Below are 19,693 nucleotides of genomic sequence, written 5' to 3'. Positions count from 1 at the left end.
CATGTCTGCCAGCAAGGAGCTGCACAAGGAGCTGGGAGGGAGCACAGCTGGGACAGCTGATCCAAACTGTCCAAAGGGATATTCCACACCACAGAGCTTCATGCTCACTATATAAACTGAAGGGAATTATCCAGAAAGGGACTGATTACTGTTCAGGAACTGGCTGGCCCTTGGTCAGCAGGTGGTAGGAAACTGTAGTGTAAAGCACACTTGCTTGTCTTGAGTCCTGTTAAATTCTCTCTCTCTCTGCCCTTATAATTACAATTATTAGCATCAGCATATTATTGTAGTAATATTTTGTCTCAATTACTAAACTGCTTCTCAACCCAAGAGATTTACCTTTTCTTTCTGATTCTCCTCCCCATGGGTGCAGGGAGGGTGGGGGGGAGTGAGGGAGAGGCTGCATGGTGCTGGCTGTCAGCTGGGTTAAACCTTAACCACCTGGCACCTGTGAAATTATTTTGCTACATTTGTATTGATTTGGAATTGGATCTGTTACTGGAATTCAACCAGAGTTTGAATTTATTACCAAGGAAATAATGCAATTACTTTTTTTTTTTTTTTTTGCTAGACAAATGCTGAATCTACAGTGCAAAGAAGATGATAAAAGTAACTTTTTTGATACTGATGAGTAGAAAATGGCACAAAATCAGTCCAAAAGAATAAAAAAAGCAGTTCTCTTATCACCTCATGTTTTGATGTTTTGTTATGTGCTATCCACAGGTTCAGTCAATTACACTAATTTTGGTCAATTGTATCAATGCACTGGCTACACAACTCACTTATGTCAGCCACACAAGGACCTAGAGCTGAAACGATTCAGGCACTCCTCAGCCCCTTAAGAAGCCATGATACTTAAAAGCTTCAAGAGCAGACAGACATCAAAGAATAAATCCATGTGGACAGCAAAGCTCACACCTCTTTGTGATACCAAGCCCAGTCTTTTCTCAGAGACCATGCATCCCTGAGACATGTTAACATAATCACGGCTCTCCCCTGGATGGTATAATTTCCCAAATGGAACAGTATCTTCAATTTAGAGTTCCTTGAGACATTAGTATTTTGTTTTTACTTGTTATTTGTAAATGGAATAACACCCTGTTCTGTGACAATGGTTATCCCTGAAAAGCACTGCAAAATGCATATATAATAACAGTGAACATTGTTACTTTTCTCATTAATAATTTACAGTGAAAGCCAAATTAGTATCATTTGCAACTGCAGTATGAAACCAGGAAAGCTGTTACAACTGACACAACAAATAAGAAACTTACAGTTTCCTTCTTCACTTATACAGCTGGGACAGATTATTTGAAAGCTGTGTCACAAAAACAGAAAATCAGTCCCAAATTCTGTGATTCAGTCCATCTTGTATGGACTGAATCACAGAATAATAGAATCACTAAGGTTGGAAAAGAACCTCTAACAGCACCAAGACCAATCACTAACCCAGCAGTGCCAAGTCCAGCATTAAACCATGTCCCCAAGTGCCATATCCACACCTTTAAACATTTCCAGGGATGGTGACTCTATCAGCTCCTTGGACAGCCTGCTCCAAAGCCTGAAGACCCTGTTAACACATGGCACCCAGTCCCAGCTCTACAGTAAATACCAATATACAACAGATAGTAAGACTGTAATGATCTGTTTTCCAAAAGTACAAATCCTGCTAGCTCAGTGCAGGAAAAAACCATCATAAATGCAATGGAAAATGTCAGCCCAATCAGACAGTTTTCTTGAGAAAACTGTCACATGTAAATTGCAATGTAATTACAAAACACAACAAAATCAGGAAATGAAACTGTTCATACCTTCTCTGCTTTGTAAGACCCTCCCGTCCGTGCAGTGCGTTTATCGTGGCAGCCACATGCCCTGACCATGGCGTGTTTGTGCTTGTAGCTCCATATTCAAAACAGCGATGAGCAAAATCTGTGTCTACGAGAAGTGTTTCTTTGCCAAGTGAATCCTTGTTCCTTCATTGGCACCAGGTTTGATTATCTGAAGCTCTGTTTATCTTCTGTTGTGGTCCTTTGCTTTTGAGTGATGCCAGGACTCTCTCTTGCAGTGAAGGCCATATTTTTCCACATTCTGTCATCACGCTTCTAAAAGCCTTAACTAAAACATGAAAAATTTCTGTTTGAAAACACATTCTCTAAATGCTTGCTCCTTTTGAACAATATATTGTGAGCAACATATTCTTTTGGGGATTGAGATTCCATACTTCTGCATGATCCTTGTTTCCAAGGTAGATTGTGCTTTCTACCAGGGTTATTCCAACCCTGACATCAGCCACAGTTTGCTGCATGTGACTGAATAAATCTTGTGGAGTGTCTCAGCTCCTTCTGTAGGTAAATGCTCTTGTCCAGTGATTCTTTGTGCAGAGTGCTTCTCTTCAGAGCCTGATAATTATCTGAGAAAACAGGCTGCTTCTGAGGCCGATTCCCACACCTTCAACAGCTTCCTCTGTCCTTCTTTAGTTGTTCATTGCCTTATGTTATTTTTGTCAATCATAATTTCCACTTCATGTGATGTATTATGGTAACCAGCTACTTCATGTTGGATTTCAGCGTGTCTATGGGAGTAGGCTTGTTTCTCTGTTGCTTTCTACACAAATATGATTTTCAAAAAAATGTGAGGGAGGAGAAAGTTATCTTCTAATATTGTGCTCTTAATGTTTTCATCTTGCCTCAACATTTCAGAAATAATTAAAATTATCTATTTCTTCATATTGCCTTTCCAGTTCTGATGTATTGATTTGCTTTCCCTCTTTGAAAGAGTAATATTTTTTCATTTTCTAACCATTCTCTTAAAAAGGTCTTTGCAACTTCCATTTTTTCAGTGTGTGCTTCACCCCAAATTTTTCTTGTAGTCCAGGTGGTCAATGACTGTTCATCCACCTCTGCTGGTTGAGGTTGTGCCATTTTTACTAATGATGATGTTTTTTTATTTCACCTGAGAGGATGTCATGATTTCCAAATATTCATGTTCAACTATTTCTCTGCTTATCACGTTTATCTACGTGCTCATTTCTCCAAGTCCTTCTTTCTTCTTGAAGAGATAACTGAGCACAGCACATCATGCATTCTCTTTCCCTGACCTCTCAGGCTACCATGGAATCTGTCATTTTCCCAGGGCTGTCTTTACAAGACATTGCCTACTTTTCAAGAAACATTTAAAGAATCATATTTCCCACACAGTTCTCACCCACTTTAAAGTTTTCATACTCCAACCTACCATCTTGCCTTTCTCCAAAACCCTTCCTTTCTGCACCTGTGGATTTCCAGCTTAGGAATTTAATATTAATTTGACCACTGCAGGGTTGTAAATATTTTTTTTTTTGTTTCCAACTTTGAACAGTTTGCTTCCTTTCAGCTATTTACTATAGACAACTTAATGTCAAACACTTAGCTTTTTTAATATAGATATTAAAAAGGAGATCCTGTGTTTCTTGGGTGAAATGCAAACTACATTTGTTGAAAGCATGCAGTATGGAGACAAAAATCTCAGGACTGTAAGAAAACCATTTGGTAGATAACAGTTCACATAGCAGCCAGTAATTGCACTTGTATTTTTTCTGCTGTTTGGTTGGTGGGAGAGTGTAAGTTCTGTTTATAATTTTTTTCCAGTGTTTATGATGTGCTGGTCCTTACTTGATTGTGAAATCATTCCAGCTTGAAGCTATATCTTTAAAAAAAATCTCTAATTTTAAGTTCAAATACTTTGCAGCTTCAAGTATTATGCAAACTGCTTTATGAAAAAAAATGCACCAATTTAAAGCTGCTTAATAAATATTTTCCATATTTTTGCATGTGGACTCAGCTTTTCACTCCATAGGTTCTTTTAATAGCCTGTAAACAAAACGAAACCAAAACAGAAAACAAAAACAACAAAGAAAAGAAAAAGTCTGCTGAGCTTTAGATAAAAAACATTACTTTAGAAATACATGTTGGTATCAAACCCTAAATTCACAGACAGCACAATACCTTTCTGAATGTTTTATATTGCCTTCAGAATAACAAGAACCAAAATTACTATCAGTAAATCACCTGGTTTGCCTTGAAATACTTAACAGTGTTGAAAAGTTCAACCATAATTAAGTATCTTAAAACTGGCTTTTCTGTGTTAGATTAATCAGACAGATGCACCTCTGGCAAGATGAATTAAAGAACACTGCCCTTAAAAGCAGCACCAAAATGTGATGTGCACTTCTAGAAAAGTCAAAAGCTGACTAGTTATATGGCTACACAGTCATTAGCCCTGTGTTATCTCCTCAAAATGCTTGTCACCAAGCTTGAATTTAATTACTTAAGTACTTACTGTTAGCAGGAAAAGTAGCATATTATATCAGCACAATGCATTTTCTGAAGACTATTAACATTTGCAATTTCTTTCACTTTTTTTTTCTCTTTTAATCCAAGGGGAACACAGAATACTATCAGGTAATATCTTTGTGGAAATCCATAGAGCCCTTGAATGCATAGTATGTCAAAATATTTTAAATGGAATTTTAAAAATGCTGGCGATTTCACTGTTTATTGAATGTTTATTAAGTATCTGTAGACTTGACCAGTATATTTATCAACATATTTAAAAACAAATATATTCATCCAGATGTTAGCACCTCTAATTGGGACTGCTATAAAACACCTGGAGGAAATTCCAAAGACAATAGTTTGGTGACTCTTTTAACATTACTCTTTCAAATTTATTTTAACCAAAATAGCATCTGTCTTATCCAAAACTTCACTTCAAAATGGGGAAAGGTGAATAGTTTACCACAAGGCTTCACCTTTCTTCAAACACCTTTCTATAAGCATATGCTCAATTTTTTACAAAATAAACAAAATTTCAGAAGCAATCCTGAAAATACTGAAAATTTTTGTTCAATTTCAACTACTTTTCAACTTCTAACAATCAAAAGAAAGCTCCTGCACTTTTAAGAAAACAATGATACCTGAGAATTACATTCTACCCATTGCATCTGTTACCATGTTATTGAAAAATAAAAAGCACATGCAGCAATGAAAGCCCAGAGCAAGTTCCAAAGAGCATCAACAGAAAGATGATAACTGAACATATTGCATCAGAATAAACCCTAGAAAGAGCCCATAATAATACAGGTCTGATTTCTCAAAAGTAATTGAGATCTGGGCAGTAGAAAATACTGTTTCATGCTAATAATGTTTCATGCCCATAATAAGGTCTTGGGGTAACTATTGTCATCATTCTTTTTCATAATCTAGTACTGATAGCAGTTTCAAAGATGTTGATTGAAATCCCACTATAAGAAGATTCCTTGAAGATAATTCACAACAGATTACAAAGAAAAAAAAACTTAGAAATTTTGTAAAGGTAAAAGCATTGTGTATTATCGAGTTAAAAACAAACAAAACCAAAAAACCAAAAACAGTAACAATACAAATCCTGTATAATATTCAATAGCTTTAAAGCATAGTTTAATCCTCCAACGGTGAGGCTGCTGAGTTACCATCCTTCCTGAAAGGCAGTGTGGAACTTGCATTGCTCCAGGGCAGAGGACTGGGACCGATTTTCTCTTGTTCTCTGTGAAAAGTGAGTACTGGCATTGTGGCTCCTGCCACAGCTGAAGAAATTCACTGCCTTTAGCACTGAGCTGAAAGGATCAGGACACTGTGGAAGGACAGTGAGAGTGATGGCAATGCCTCAAGGGAGAGACACAGAGGATTTTTATCCTCACCCTTTCCATGCTGTGTCATTGACATTGCAACCTTCAAATCGCCTCATAAAAGGGACAATTTGTTATTATTTCCCAAGTTATTTCATGGCCTCAAGGATCTGGCGGAAGTGAAATCAACTCTTTATTTTGCATGGGAGGTTATGCTCACAAGGCTTCTTAGAAAGCAAAATTTAAGCCAAGTGATTCTTTGCCTCCTCTCCATCCAGCATGACAGAAGGCAGGAACCTACAACAATAACTGAACTTTCAGACAAAATGTACCTGCTCTGCAAGAATGGAAAGCACCCACTGCAGTTGTGGCAGTCAGTATCTTTGAATACAAAATAATTTCTCATTGAAAACTCAATCACTTCCTGCAGAAATCTAGGAAGGAAAGTATCTAAGTTGGACTTTATAGATGGCTCTTCCTCTCTGTGCAGGTAAAACCAGAATGCCCTTCCTCATGGTTTCAGGGTCTTACAAACAATCCCCAAAACATGGTGAAATCTAGGAGTCAAAAATTGAGTACAAAGAAATATAAAGAATACCAACCACACGTCTCAGCTCAGTTGTGTCATCAAGGCCACAGAATGAATGCTAGTGAAAAAAACAAAAAAAGGAACAAAAACTATAACATAAGATCAAAAGAAAATGAGGAAAAAAGAAAAGAAAGAAGATGTAAGATATGTAATATGAAATCCAGTGACATTACAGCAGTTAATCTTACATCATTAATTGAGCTGATCTGAAAGAAAGACACAGTATACCAGTCTTACTCTAAAAAGCAGTAAAAAAAAAAATCAGTATTTGAGAGCAGTTTTACAACGGCAAAATCTGTGGATTCATATATATTAGGCCTGGTTTTGCGATTCACTTAAAGAAGTACTTATAATTACACACACTAAAGCTTTCCTGAATCAAGGCTTACCAAGCCAAAGGCACAACCTAAATGCAACTGAAATAGCAGAGAATCAGCTGTGAGAAGAGCACAGCATGTTTAAACAGCATTTGTTCCTAATAAACCAACTCACAGATTAAAACTGAGATTTTATATCATTCTTCTGTATACCCTCTAGATACAGGGCAGTTTGCTGAAGAATCTATAGGGCAGAAATACTGAAATATTTATGTTCTGATTTGTCAGAATTTAACACAAAACTTAAAAATTGAATCCACTCCTAAAGGAAGATGAAAAGTCATACTCATGACACAATAACTCTAAGTGGTGCACTGCCCTTAGCTACCACCAGCAACAGGCTCAGCTACAAATGCTGCTGTTCCTTCAAAAGCATAAGATTCCTCTCCACAAGAAATTATTGTGCTCAGTATCATGTAGGTATCAGTCTGCACCCTTTAACACATTAAACCTTCAGAAGAACAACGAGGTAAAATTATTATTATATCATCCATTGCTTCCCTGACAACACAATCTTCCTTTGGGCCATCAGAATGGGATGTAATCCCAGGGAAAAAAGAATCCAAATGTAATAGGGATAGAAGGAAGCCCTCTACCCATCCAGAAGATGAAGGTCAATAGAAAGAGATGAAGGTCTCTTGCTAATGTAACATTAAAGCAAAGAGGGTGTTAATCATTTTAACTCATTACCAGCTTTCTGCTAAGCTTGTGATTAAGCTCTTTCTTTTCCAGTGCTTTTCCACATCCATCCGGCTGATGAACCAGCAGAGATAATGCTATTTTCCATTTCCAAAATTATCAGTCTGGCTAATTCTATACCTGCTCTGTAAACTGCAATGGAAATGCCTTAAAGGCCTACATTTTGGCAATAGCAACATCTAGAGATGTTTATTTTTTTAGAATAGGTGGATAAACAGAAATATTTGAAATAATTAGTATGTACAAGTATTGTATATTTCTCAACATTTCGCTGCTTTGAGGAGTTAAGTGTAGCACCTTAGACATAACTGGCAGCTAGGCAGGAACAACTTCAGCTATATACATGGTTTGAGGCAGAAGAGGACAAAGGCAGCAAAAGGGTCCTTTTAAGGGTTAGAAGAGCCCTTTTAAGGGCGAATAGTGCCTGTGTTTCTCTGCCAGTGCCAACATGGAGCACTGCTCTCCCAATGGATGCAGACAGACCAGCCCCAACCACGCCACTGCAGGGTGAGTAAAGCGATAATCAGCAACAGCAGCAGACAACCCAGCTTCTGCAGGCTCCTCTCCTGCTCTTCCACAAACCCAGATGGGTATCGTGGTCTGAAAAGGGCAGGACAAGGTACAACAGAGGGGAGACAACTACTGTGGGGGCAGAAGGGGCCGAGGAAGATGCTGAGGGAATTGGAATAGTTGCTGGAAGTGCAACTGGGAGGACTGCCACATCCTGAAAGCAGATGAAGGGATGCTGAGAGCAGAGAAGGGCGAGGAAGAAACTTTTCCACACCCAGTGAGCTGCTCCCTGAATCCTCCCTCTGTTCCGCCAGCCCCACTGACCCCTTTCAACTCCCTCCAGAGACCTGCAAAAGCCTTCCTTTTGCCCTTTTACCCATTCTCATCCCAAGAGAAAAAAACAATGACTGAGAACTCCACTAACGCCTCCATTCAGCCCAGCAGTAGATTTATGTAGGATTACATGCCCATAAAGGCTGAAGAAAATGAACCTAGGACGTGACTCTTGTTGGCACCTAGGCACTGGTTCAGCAAAAAACACTCTGCTGGGGCCTAGAGAAGGGCCCACTGTCAGTCCATGCTCTGCAGAGCAGCCTAAACTCCACAGACCTGGGAAAAACCTGAGCCCACAGTCCGTGAGCCTTGTGCCATCCCTTGCTTGGGAACCACAGTGACACAAATTAATTTGCTGTCTGAAGCCTTGATTAGAGCTTCTTCTTAAAAAAAATCCATTATATTAACTTTTTTCTATATTAAAGCAAGAAATTCTCCTTAACTGTAGTGTTTTGCAGGCACTTCCCTAATTTTGTTTCATTTTTCAGTACTTGAAAATTTTGCAAAGCAATGCTATCCAAAGAATAGGGTTGAGCTATCCAATTTTTTTCAGAGACAAATCTTTGTTCTTTTTTGATCTGAACCACAGCAAATCCTCCTTCTACTAGTCTAGAGTCTCCCCAGACTCCTTGATTCCTTCCTGTAACTGACAGAAATCCTGGATAGGAAATAATTTTGAGCAGATTAGGGACAGAGCTGCATTTCATGCTGCAATGACTCAAACTCAAATTTTATCTTGTCTTAAAATAGATTTTGTGATATTAGATTAAGTACTATTAACATCAGTGCAACAGAGAAAAACAATTTTCTATGGAAAAAAAAATCCATTGGTACTGCCCAGACATAAATTTACCTTTTCCTCAATTTCTTTGAGTTGCCTCTTTTGAAGTTCTATTTTATCTTCTAGATCTCGAATTCGCTGGAACAGAAAAAGCAAAATAGACATTATTATATCTAATTTGAAAAGCATATGAATCAAAAAGCTATGAAATAGGTTGAAAATAAAGAGAACAAATGCCCATTATTAATGTAACACTTCCTTTACAGTTGTATTAGGCATTTCCATGGCAAAATTTTCCACATTTCCATGAAACCAAGGCAATTCAAATAAGCTGCATGTTCAGAACGTCATGTTTATTACCAAGAAGTCTACTCATCACCACTCATTAATCATAATTTTAGCATATACACACAGACAATTCCATTTTGCATTAAAATTCTTTTTCTGTGCAACTGCCAGTTTTTCTGCTTACCTAGACAGTCAGGAAATTACACTATCACATTCCTTTTAACCCTTAATTTTCTCTTCCTATAAAACATAACCATGCTTCTAGCATAGTCAGGCTATACCAGAGAAAAGAGAATGCACAGATTTTCAGTTTATCACAAAGATACCATCCAGAGACTCAGCTCTGTCCTATTACCAGTCACCTCCCACCAGAGCCAGATGGAATGTTTCCTTCACTGTAGCTCCCCATATTTTTAATGATTTTTCTTGTTCAGTTTCACAAAGATTCTTCAAAAACATGACTGCTGCTGGGTCCACATATCTTCTTCTTTTCTGTATCACATATCTCCTTTTTTCCTTTCTGTTAAGTCACACTTTTTTTTTTTCTTAATTTGTATTTTTCTTTTGATGTTGGGGTCTTATACAATTTAGATGAATTTTATTGCACTTTCAGTATATTGTACTTGTTACAGATAAAGTAGGTTTTAAGAAATTTTTTCTATAGGCAGATAGAAAAAATGTGACTAACAGTCACTGGTGATCAAGAAACAACTTCAACAACAATGACATTTTTTGGGGGATTAACTACCCAATCTCAGCCTGGCCTAAAACAGCTAGGGGTGTTAACAGTTCCTGAACTTGGAAAGACAAATCATCATCTCCTCTAACGTGGATGGCATAGGTGAGTAAAATTAATGCAGCTGCTGCTGCCTCACTTCCAAATTATTTTATGGCTCTCAAATTGATGTGAACAATAGTACCTCTTTCAAAACAACATCCAGCCATTACTTACAAACCCGTGTGTATCAGCTGCTGCTGGTGGCTGTTTACCTGCATTCAGCTCTAAGACCTCAAACAGGGTAAATGCTCCACACTCATTATAGCCCAGGACAGCTGCAGCAAGGCAGCAGCTGATCCAGTGACCAGACTGCTTTGGAGAAGCACAAAGTTTGGCCAGAAAATCACAAATCTAACCTGGAACTATTCCAAAAATGAGGTACACACAACCCTGCAGTTCACTTTTCCTAGGGCATGCTCCTCCACACAAATATTGAAGACAAGCCATGAGCAAAAATGCTTTGTTAGCATTGCTCCTGTTTCAAAATGGAAGATTTTGCTTAAAGCCTGGTTTGAATAGTGTACATTCAGTGAAAGTCAATCAAAATCTACACTATATCATACTGCAGTGCTCAAAGATTTCCCCAGATAATACACAAACCAGCACGAACCAGATTACCCTCATGTGTCATAAGTGAATGCACCTTTGCTGACAATCACAAATGCCCCAAGCACAGCTGTATTAATTCCACTTTTCCTCTGTTCCATTTGAATTGATTTATAGTTCATCTACACCCTGTTCAAGGCAAGCCTATCTCTCCAGTGAGCATCTTCACATACTGCATGTACCAGGAATGTTACAATCACTGTGAAAAACCATGGGATGAGAAGCAGGCAGTTGGAATCACCCCCAAGATCTCTAATCCATCAGGCTAAACTCCTTTTTCTCTCCTACTCATTACAGTTATGCTGATTCCTGTTTATAATCCCAGACCTGAATGACAGACTTCAATTCTCTGGGGGTTGTCCTATGTTCTGAGATTAAATTTGACCATAGCGAGATAAGTGGAGAGAAGCAATTTTTAAAAATATCATTTTCATCTTCAAGACTTATCATGTAAAGGTATTTTTCAATAATTCCTGAGACTCTGCTTTTAGAAAAAAAAAAAAAAAGAATAGAAAAAAAGCCACCAAACATCTGGTGGCTTTCTCACCTCAGGGTTTAGAGCAAGTGTTTCCCTCTAAAAGAACAAGTTAATTAGGATAAAATGGCATTTTTAGGATTTGGGAATTATGTTAATCAAGTAAAAATCAAGATTTTATTACTCCCTCATGAAATTTTTATCTTTTCAAAATTACAGCTATTCAGCTATTTTCTCCAACTATTCAGAACAGTTCTAAAAAAAAGGCTGAGGCTTCAATTTTCCAATTCCCTCCCATAATAACTCTTAAATTTTGGGAGATGAAAGAGAATAGTTTTAAGGTGTAGAGACATATACTTTCTTAAAAATTACTTAAAATACAAAGACAACCTACCAGCTGAAAGGGAATACAGAAAGGATTGGGTTTCTTAGCAGTGAAAATCTACAAAAAAACCCTCAAAACAACTAGATTGGTAACAGTAAGGCAGCCTATGCTGGTTTTGGCTGGGATAGAGTTAACTTTCTTCACAGTGGCAGGTGTGGGGCTGTGCTGTGGATTCGTGCTGAACACAAGGTTGACAATAGAGAGATGTTTTTGTTATTGCTGAGCAGGGCTTACACAGAGCCAAGGTCTTCTCTGCTTTTCATACTCCACTCTGTCAGGGAAGTTGGAAGTGAATGGGAGGTTGGGAGGAGACACAGCCAGGACAGGGACCCAAACTGACAAATGGGATATTCCAGACCCTGTGACATCAAGGTCAGTATGTAAAGTGGGAGGAAGAAGGTGGAAAGAGGGTAATATTTGGAATGGTGGTGTTTGTCTTCCCAGTCCCTGTTGCATGTGATGGGCCCTGCTCTTCTGGAGATGGATGGATGAATGCCCATGGGAAGTGGTGAATTAATGTCTTCTCTTTTTTGTCTTCTCTTCACAGCTTTTGCTTTCCCTATCAAACTGTGTTTATCTCAACTCATGAGTTTTTTAGTTTACTCTTCTAATTCTTTCCTGATCCTGCTGGGGAGGGAGGGAGTGAGTGGTTGTGTGGGGCTGCCAGAGGGGGTGAAACCCCAGGAGCTCTGTTTGGTACCCACTGTGGGGCTGAAGGGTTTGGGATAACAACAAATTCGACTGGGATGTACTAGATTGAATTTACAGCTCTTAGTGCTGTTCAGCCAGGGATCAGCAGGCTCCTGGTCCTGCCATGGGGCTTGATTACCTGATTATGGATTAGAATCTGATGCCCAATAGTGGCCACTTCTTGCTTTCCCTGCTTGCTGTAGTGCTGTACTGCTTATCACCTCACTGAATTGTGCCTGGGAACGTTCTGATAAACAGCCATGGTGCAGGGCCTGGGCTGGCAGGTGGCCAGGGCACTGCTGCTGCCCTGCACAGGCACAGGCAGGATACAGCCAGCAGGGCAGACACTGGTGTGAGTAAATGTGTGTTCAGAGCTGCTCCAGACTTGGTGCTGAAGGCAGGTGATTGTTTAAACAGCTTGTATTCCTCTCATATGAGTGGAAATCACAGTGACAGAATACTTCTGCTGCCAGTGAGTAAAATTTTGTAACTAACTTATTTGCTGTAGAAATTAAAGAGTCTGAATCTAGACAGGGCAAAATTTGTTTTAAAACACAACCTTGGGCTAGAATTGTTCATCAGGTATCAAAGCTTGGGGTTGTTTGCTCCTAGATGTTTACTTGCTTTCCCCTGGAGGATTATCCAGGAGGATGAAGTGGGTGTAGCTATCCCCATGAATACCCTCTGATTGCTCAGGGACAGCACTGGAAGATAACCAGCATGGATCAGCTATTTATATATCCTGAAAAATATGATTTAATTGCTTATTTCCATTTAACTGTAGAGAAAGCCTTAAAAATATATACATGAATATGCAATATATTGGCTGGAAAAAAGTGAACAGATTAACCCTTGCATAGAGTATTTAACACATAAAAAGAATAATTTCCCCTTATTGTATGCATTTACTGCATTATCTTGATATAAAGATGACAATTTCCAAAATACAACTTTAAAAAATGCATGTAAGATAAATAATCATAGCTGTAACAAAAAAGTATCTTCTAGAAGTAGCAAGACATGTTCATCAGTCAAAGGCTGTATTTAATTACTGAGAAGGAAATTACACAAAAGTTAGAGATACCAATTAAGACCAAGGCATGACAGTTTGAGATTCAGTATAAGCCTTTACATCTTTACCTACTGTTCCTTTCATTTGTAAGAATTACCAGTCAAGAAGCTGTGGACTTGCTCTCAGGTTTCAACACTTGATTAGATGCTTTCAGTGTATTCTTATTTGTTTTTGTTTGCCAAAGTGTGACTGTGACAACAAATGCAGAACTATCTCATTGTTATAATGAAATTTGACATACTTTTATGTTTCAACATATAAATTGATGATCATTAAGTTGAGCTTTTCCTGATATGTGGTATGGTGTTGTAACAATTGTGCTACAAAAGATGCATTCATCTATACACATGACATGCCTTGCAGGAACTTTGCACATCCAGTATATTTTCAACAGCACAAAAAAGTGTGAGGAAGCAACAAAATTGGCTCTATTTTGCTCTCAGAACTTTGAGTCTCAGCTGAAAAGAAAGCCACAGGCTCTTCTTCTCTTTACTTCCTTTTTTAAAAAGAGAGGGATAGGAAATACGGATAGGCAACCTGAATCCAGCAGTGTTTGTGTTTCCTTTGGAGTCCCTAGCTTGGTCACAGTCAGAGTGAGGGTTAGGGACAATGTAGAGCAGTGCTCTGCTGGGTTCTAGCAAGTCCTGTGTTCTGCAGTTAATAGCTGCCCCTCAGTCACAGGAATGCACCTTTTTGGGACTGTCAGGATTCATGAGAATAACCCTGTGTAGTCAAATCACGGGGCCATACAATGGAGTTACTGTAGGCAAACAAAGAGCCATAGTCAGGCAAGAACAGGGCCATGGGAGTGCAACCATGGAAGAGGGGAGATTGAATGTAAGGAACAGACTCCTAACACTGTCCACCTTGCCTGCATTCAAAACCAGTGTGCCAAAATAATGAATACTTGTTTTTCATTGATTTTATTACAATAGCAAATGAAATCTCATCACAAAAATTCTGGATAATAGATGGTGCCTTTGCAAATGCTCCCTGCATGAAGCTTCCCTGAGTTTTGAAAGAGGGTTGGACCAGCCCCCATTTCAGCATGGCAGGCACCTACTCGAAAAATAAATCATTTTTCCACTAGCAATGAGTTTGCTGCCACTTCTGAGTAAGTGCTCCCAGGCAGCCATGGTGCAGCCAGGGCTGAGGCATTCCCTGTGCAGAGCTATCAGCAGATGGCTCTGCTGGCCAGGCTATGCTCAACAGCAGCTCACAGATCCACTGCACTGCCAGGCAGCCACAGAAAAAACCACACTCAAGATGCCTTACTTATTACTTAATTGTGATTTGAACAGACTTTTAAGTACCATTATAAAACTTTTCTTCATAGTAGTTACACATGCAAAGGTAGGAGGCACAGATGTAACAGCCTAAAAATGCTAACAGTTGGGTAAGGGAGAGCACATCCAGAAGGGTCAGGCACCTAAAGTACACATTTCCTTTGGAAGTCTGTAATGCCAAGACAGGCAAAGACTGCCCCTAATGTGGCAGGCACTACATATGACATTGTTACTAAAAGAGTCACAAAAGGGATGTTTACCATCAGTCAACCACAGTTATATAAATTATATGTTCACTGACTGCAGGCCTCTCCAGTTTAATTCCTGGAGAGATCCCAAACACAAAGGGCTGTCCAGCTGCCCCAAAAGCAAGAAATTTGACTCTTTTTTTTTCAGCAGAAGATTCCTCCTAAATGCTCATAACCCTCCATTTCCTTTCGCCTCATGATGGAAAATTCATTTTTATGGGAAACAGGATCCACTTCTTGAAGTCCAGTGACTCACTTAAGCAATTCTCTTTGGTAAACTTGGATGACAAGTGCCTTCCAGTACCGTCAGGGAAATTAAGATAAGTCAGCTCTTCCTTTCTCAAGTAGCAGAGAACCACCAAGAGCCATCAATATGGGACTACAGATTCCTACTCCCAGCAGGTCTGACCTTCCTACAGAGTGGAAGTGTCTAAGTTTGGTAGAAGCATTGCTTTACAGGAAGTATGGTACCTGAATTGGCCTTGGTGGGACCAATTCACATATCCCTGCACCTACAGCTCAATTTTCCTGATAGCTGGAAAATTTCCAGCACCCTTGCTGCACCCCCGTACAAGGGAGTAATGACAAGAATCAATCTGCATCCAAACTCAGCAGGAGGCTAGATAACCCTGGATGAAGATTGATTCTTGTCACTACTCCCTTGTACAAGGATGCAACAAAAAGGATAAAACAGTATTTAAAACTGAAGACAAAGAGTCAATGAAATCATATTAGTACACTTCCAGTAAAGAACTTGCCGGGTACTGATTTCAAAAGGCAAATTTTGTCATTTGTAGCATGCTTTGGTTCCTGCAGCTACACTGCAACCCCAAGGTTGGATGCCACATCTCTGGGAAGTCAGAGGAATCAAAGTTTAGGCAGCATGCAAGCAGCATGATGGTGGATGCGTGCCTGGAAATATTACTCTACTTTCACTAATAGAGACATTTCAGTAACACAGTCTTCTTAGAAGACTCAGCTTGTGGTTTAGCCAAAATGACAATATTGCTCCATTTAAAAATAAGGTTAATGGCATTCCCACACAGAACACACGAAGTATGAATACCCAGCATGTGTTTTAATAGCAATCCATCTACATTAAGTACCATTCCCATTAATATTGCTCCCTTTGTAAAGGAGTGCTGAAATAAATGGAAATCCTTAGTCTGAGTTCAGTGAGCCCTGGATTGCAGTCTCAGAGCTATCATTTTTATACTGGAGGCAACATTACAGCACAGTAATGATTTCTCATAAATTTAGACATGGGAGGAACCTCAGTAATACAAAGAAAGAAAATTGATCTGAGCTGTACAGAAGTGCCCTACTGAACTTAAATGCCAGGTCCAGATTTCCTTCCCTAAGCAGCCAAAATGTGTGCACTTCCTCATTTGATTAAACTTGTCTTTCAAGCTATCTCAAGTTCTGATGAGAAAAGGACTGTGCCACTCTGCAATTACATGGTGCCTTTCACAGATTCTGGGTATTTTTTTTTAAACTTGAAGTCCCAGCTGCCTTTTTAGTTATACATACATAGACTGCATTTTCTGCATTTTCTCTCTATTGGGCAGTGATGCAGGCTAAACGAAGTGGACTTGTTCATCCCAGCTTTCTGTCCTCTCCAATTTACCCACAGGGCTAGTCAGACATTCATAGTCCTGAACCAGCACCTTAGACGCCTTCAAATCCTGAAGAAGCTTTGTGAAATGGGGAAAAATCTATCAGGAAAAGAACTTCTGTGACAAATTTTGTCCTTCAGACAATGATCACCACATCATCCTTCATTTAGGTGTCAAACTGTAGAACTGACATTCTTGTTCCCTAAATAAGTAAGTAAAGAACCCACCTATATGAATGTACTGTATTACAGACAGCAACACCAAGAAGATCAATTAATCTAGCTCCAAAATATGCTCCTTGCCATGCTACTGCACTTGTGAAAATACAGGAATGTAATAATCAGGAGGGTTAGAAATCACCTTAACAGTTCCTGTGACACACTCTTATTGGATTTACATTCACCAGCAAATCCAAGAAAACAATTTGATAATTTTAGCACAAAGCAGACAAAGAAGGATTTGCTAAGCTGCTTAGAGCCTGGCCCTGAAATGTTGGAAAGGTTCAGGTTAATGACCTTTCACAGGATAGGCACCACAGACAGGCTGCATCTGACATGAACCATGTTTTGAATATGTGAAGCCATCTTATGATCAAGAAGATATCTCATTCTACAGCAAAATTTGACATGGGAAATATTTTATCAGTCTGACAGAGGGAAGAAATCAATGCTGTTTCATTACTTTAAGAAGATTCTCTTCACTGTTAAGACACAGGTATGTAAGATCTTCCGCAGTGTGAATGGCAGAACTATGTTACATGTATAAATTTAAACAAAGATGAATATAAACTGACTTGCCTTTAGCTATTATTCAAATCATTTAGCTATCATTCACTAAAGTGATGGATAAACACATTCTTTTCTTGGGCTTTTTTGAAATCCAATGCATTTTAACAGCTGTTTAAAAGCATGTAGTGTTTTAACAATACAATTTGCATGGGCAATTGTCACATGCATTACTCAAGCTGTTGGATCTGCTGCTGGAAGGGGTGTATATTCAGAAATCCAAATGTTCCCTTTAATCCCATATTCCTAGAATGTGATTTTGCATAATGGTCATAAGGAAACCAAAATGCCACTGCAACAGCATTAGTTTAAGCTGGTTTTGTTAACATCTTATTTTACTTAATGAGTGAAAACCTAATGTAAATTTCAGCCAGTTGCATATGATAATAATCATTTTGGATGGACAGTACCTCTCTGATTGTCAATCACTATTTTGTTTGCACAGCAGGTAAAAATTTCATTCTTTTCTCTGTTCTGCAGTCTAATTATAATCCAATTAATAGTTACTGATGTAGGAGAATTGTTCTTTTTAATCTTTATTATGCATCTGTAGTTTCTTTATTTGCCTTTCTGAGGAGAATGAACCTTTTAGCAGCTGCACTGATGCAGCATATGTATTTTCAGCATATGTATTCTCAGCATATGTATTCAGTCACATTTGTGGTTGTAAACCAGTGAATTTTATAAATGCATTCAGCCCCAAATAACTATCTGATAATGTTACAAATTACTATATGTATGTAGTAGTTATTAGTAAACTTGATTAATCTTTTTTAACACTGAGAATATTTTAATTTATGCAACAACATATATTGATCTCTAACAGAAGAATATCAACATTCCTATTGGTTTTCATTAGGGAAACCAATAATTTAAGTCATGTTAGATTTATATTTACACAGAATGGCTATGCTAAGTCTGTGTGAGCTCAGAAGACAAAACACATTCCACATGTTAAAACTGACTCTGTGACAGCCTAGACACATTATCAGGCAGGGAAAAAAAACCCCAGAAGCATAACGTTATATTTATCATTAAATTTAGATTATTTTACATTGAGATATTTAAATTAAAAAATTCCTATGTAGGTAATTATAATGATATATATATATATGTATTGGGCACATGAAAATACACTTATCCTTAACTTCTGTAACAAACTTCACATACTTTCTCTTTTTGCCTTGCCTTTCCTCAGCTCCCACTGGCCTTTCCTAAGAAACAGGGTGTTCAGGATTTCAGATAAGAGGATTTCAGCATTCAAATTTCAGATAAGAGTTTTCTTGATACTAATATTATTGCAAGACATACAGTTGCTCTTACTTTGAATAGAACCTCAGTCACACCTTGTTCAGGACAAAGAGAGCAGACCTTTTAGATATATATTTTAGGTACAACAGTCCTGCTATCCCCACTTATTCAGACAAGTAGCATCACTAAAGCAACAAGCAAAGCAGACACAGTTGAAGACTATATAAAGAAAACATATACAGGGAAACACTCTAAAATGAACATAGAGAAATTACTAAAATTAACCCTCATCTGCCATGCATGTCAGCTGTGGGAAATTACAGAAGTTTATTGTGATATTGTCATTATAGCAGCAATAATGTGCTGGAAGACTCCATGCTCACTCCTGCATGACAAATCAATACCACAGGTCAACCATGATTAGCCTAGTCATGATGTGCTTGATGAATATTGATGACAGTTATACAGCTGTGGTATATCAGATGCTTTTAAGAGTGATTCATGAATATAAAAATCACATTATCAACAGTAATCTATTATATTTTAAACAACAAACTACAGACAATGAATTGTAAGGAAAAAAAAAAAGAAAGATCAGTGATTACCCTATGTATATCTCTTCATATTGTATGCAAACAGCTAGCAGCTCAACCTTTGAAAGTCAAAATAAAAACATTAAACCATTACATCTAGATAGATTTAGAGGAAAAATTACCTGCGCCTCCCCAGTTATTATTATAGCAAGGTTCATAGTAATACTTCCACCTAATTTCTAAACTGTGTGACACAGCAGTGAGTTTTTGACCAAGCCAGCCTCTCTGGCACAAGGCAACATGGCAGAGGAGGGGCTGTCTTTGACTTGTCCTCTCTTTCACAAAGCATTGTGCCAGAGAGGACAGATTTAAGACAGCACCTCCTTATGCATATCAATGAGGAACACTGAGCACAGCATCCTCCCTCCCTCTCTCCCTCTCCAAAAGTGTTTCCATCAAACATTAAACCTTAATAATTCTCCTTGGCTGAGAAATAAGCACCAACCACCCCCCACCTCCAAACAAATATCTATTATAAATGGCTGAGCCAATATGGTTATACAGATATGCTGACATCCAACCCTATGGATTTGTAAACAAACTGCTCTCCCAGCACGGAAAAATTGTCCATACAGAAGAGAGCAGGAAGAACTCATGGAGCAATGGCATTTGCCATAGCTTTGTTTGATCTTTAAGCCAGAGGAGCTGTGCCTTCAGAAAAAACTGCTGGTCAGAAAAAGAACTAAG

At 38.5% G+C, this 19,693-nt stretch overlaps 2 protein-coding genes and 1 long non-coding RNA gene across 12 annotated transcripts in view; 1 reads left to right on the top strand and 2 right to left on the bottom strand.

Annotated features, from left to right (window-relative positions):
* Positions 1-2,616, bottom strand: part of C4H4orf50 (chromosome 4 C4orf50 homolog) — an 83,479-nt gene extending 80,863 nt beyond the window's left edge. The window contains exon 1 of the mRNA XM_068188659.1: positions 1,812-2,616. Within this exon, the coding sequence (XP_068044760.1) occupies positions 1,812-1,880 (69 nt within the window). The 5' untranslated portion in view covers positions 1,881-2,616. The remainder of the gene's footprint in view (positions 1-1,811) is intronic.
* A 143-nt stretch (positions 2,617-2,759) lies between these two features.
* JAKMIP1 (janus kinase and microtubule interacting protein 1) overlaps positions 2,760-19,693 on the bottom strand; it is an 88,905-nt gene continuing 71,971 nt past the window's right edge. For 4 of the 6 annotated variants that reach the window (XM_068188660.1, XM_068188662.1, XM_068188663.1 and 1 more), the window contains 3 exons: positions 9,006-9,071; positions 6,247-6,291; positions 2,760-3,848 (listed from right to left, as the gene is read on the bottom strand). In XM_068188660.1, coding sequence (XP_068044761.1) covers positions 3,816-3,848; positions 6,247-6,291; positions 9,006-9,071 — 144 coding nt within the window. In that variant the 3' untranslated portion in view covers positions 2,760-3,815. Of the gene's footprint in view, positions 3,849-6,246; positions 6,323-9,005; positions 9,072-19,693 lie in introns of all 6 variants that reach the window. The other 2 variants (XM_068188661.1, XM_068188665.1) reach the window with 1 other exon arrangement.
* Positions 15,562-19,693, top strand: part of LOC137473027 (uncharacterized) — a 146,808-nt gene continuing 142,676 nt past the window's right edge. For all 5 annotated transcript variants that reach the window (XR_010998565.1, XR_010998566.1, XR_010998564.1 and 2 more), the window contains exon 1: positions 15,562-16,587. This is a non-coding gene — a long non-coding RNA (uncharacterized lncRNA). The remainder of the gene's footprint in view (positions 16,588-19,693) is intronic.

This window comes from Anomalospiza imberbis, chromosome 4, assembly GCF_031753505.1.
Source record: "Anomalospiza imberbis isolate Cuckoo-Finch-1a 21T00152 chromosome 4, ASM3175350v1, whole genome shotgun sequence".
NCBI lineage: Eukaryota > Metazoa > Chordata > Aves > Passeriformes > Viduidae > Anomalospiza > Anomalospiza imberbis.
This window is presented reverse-complemented; position numbering and strand designations above follow the sequence as displayed.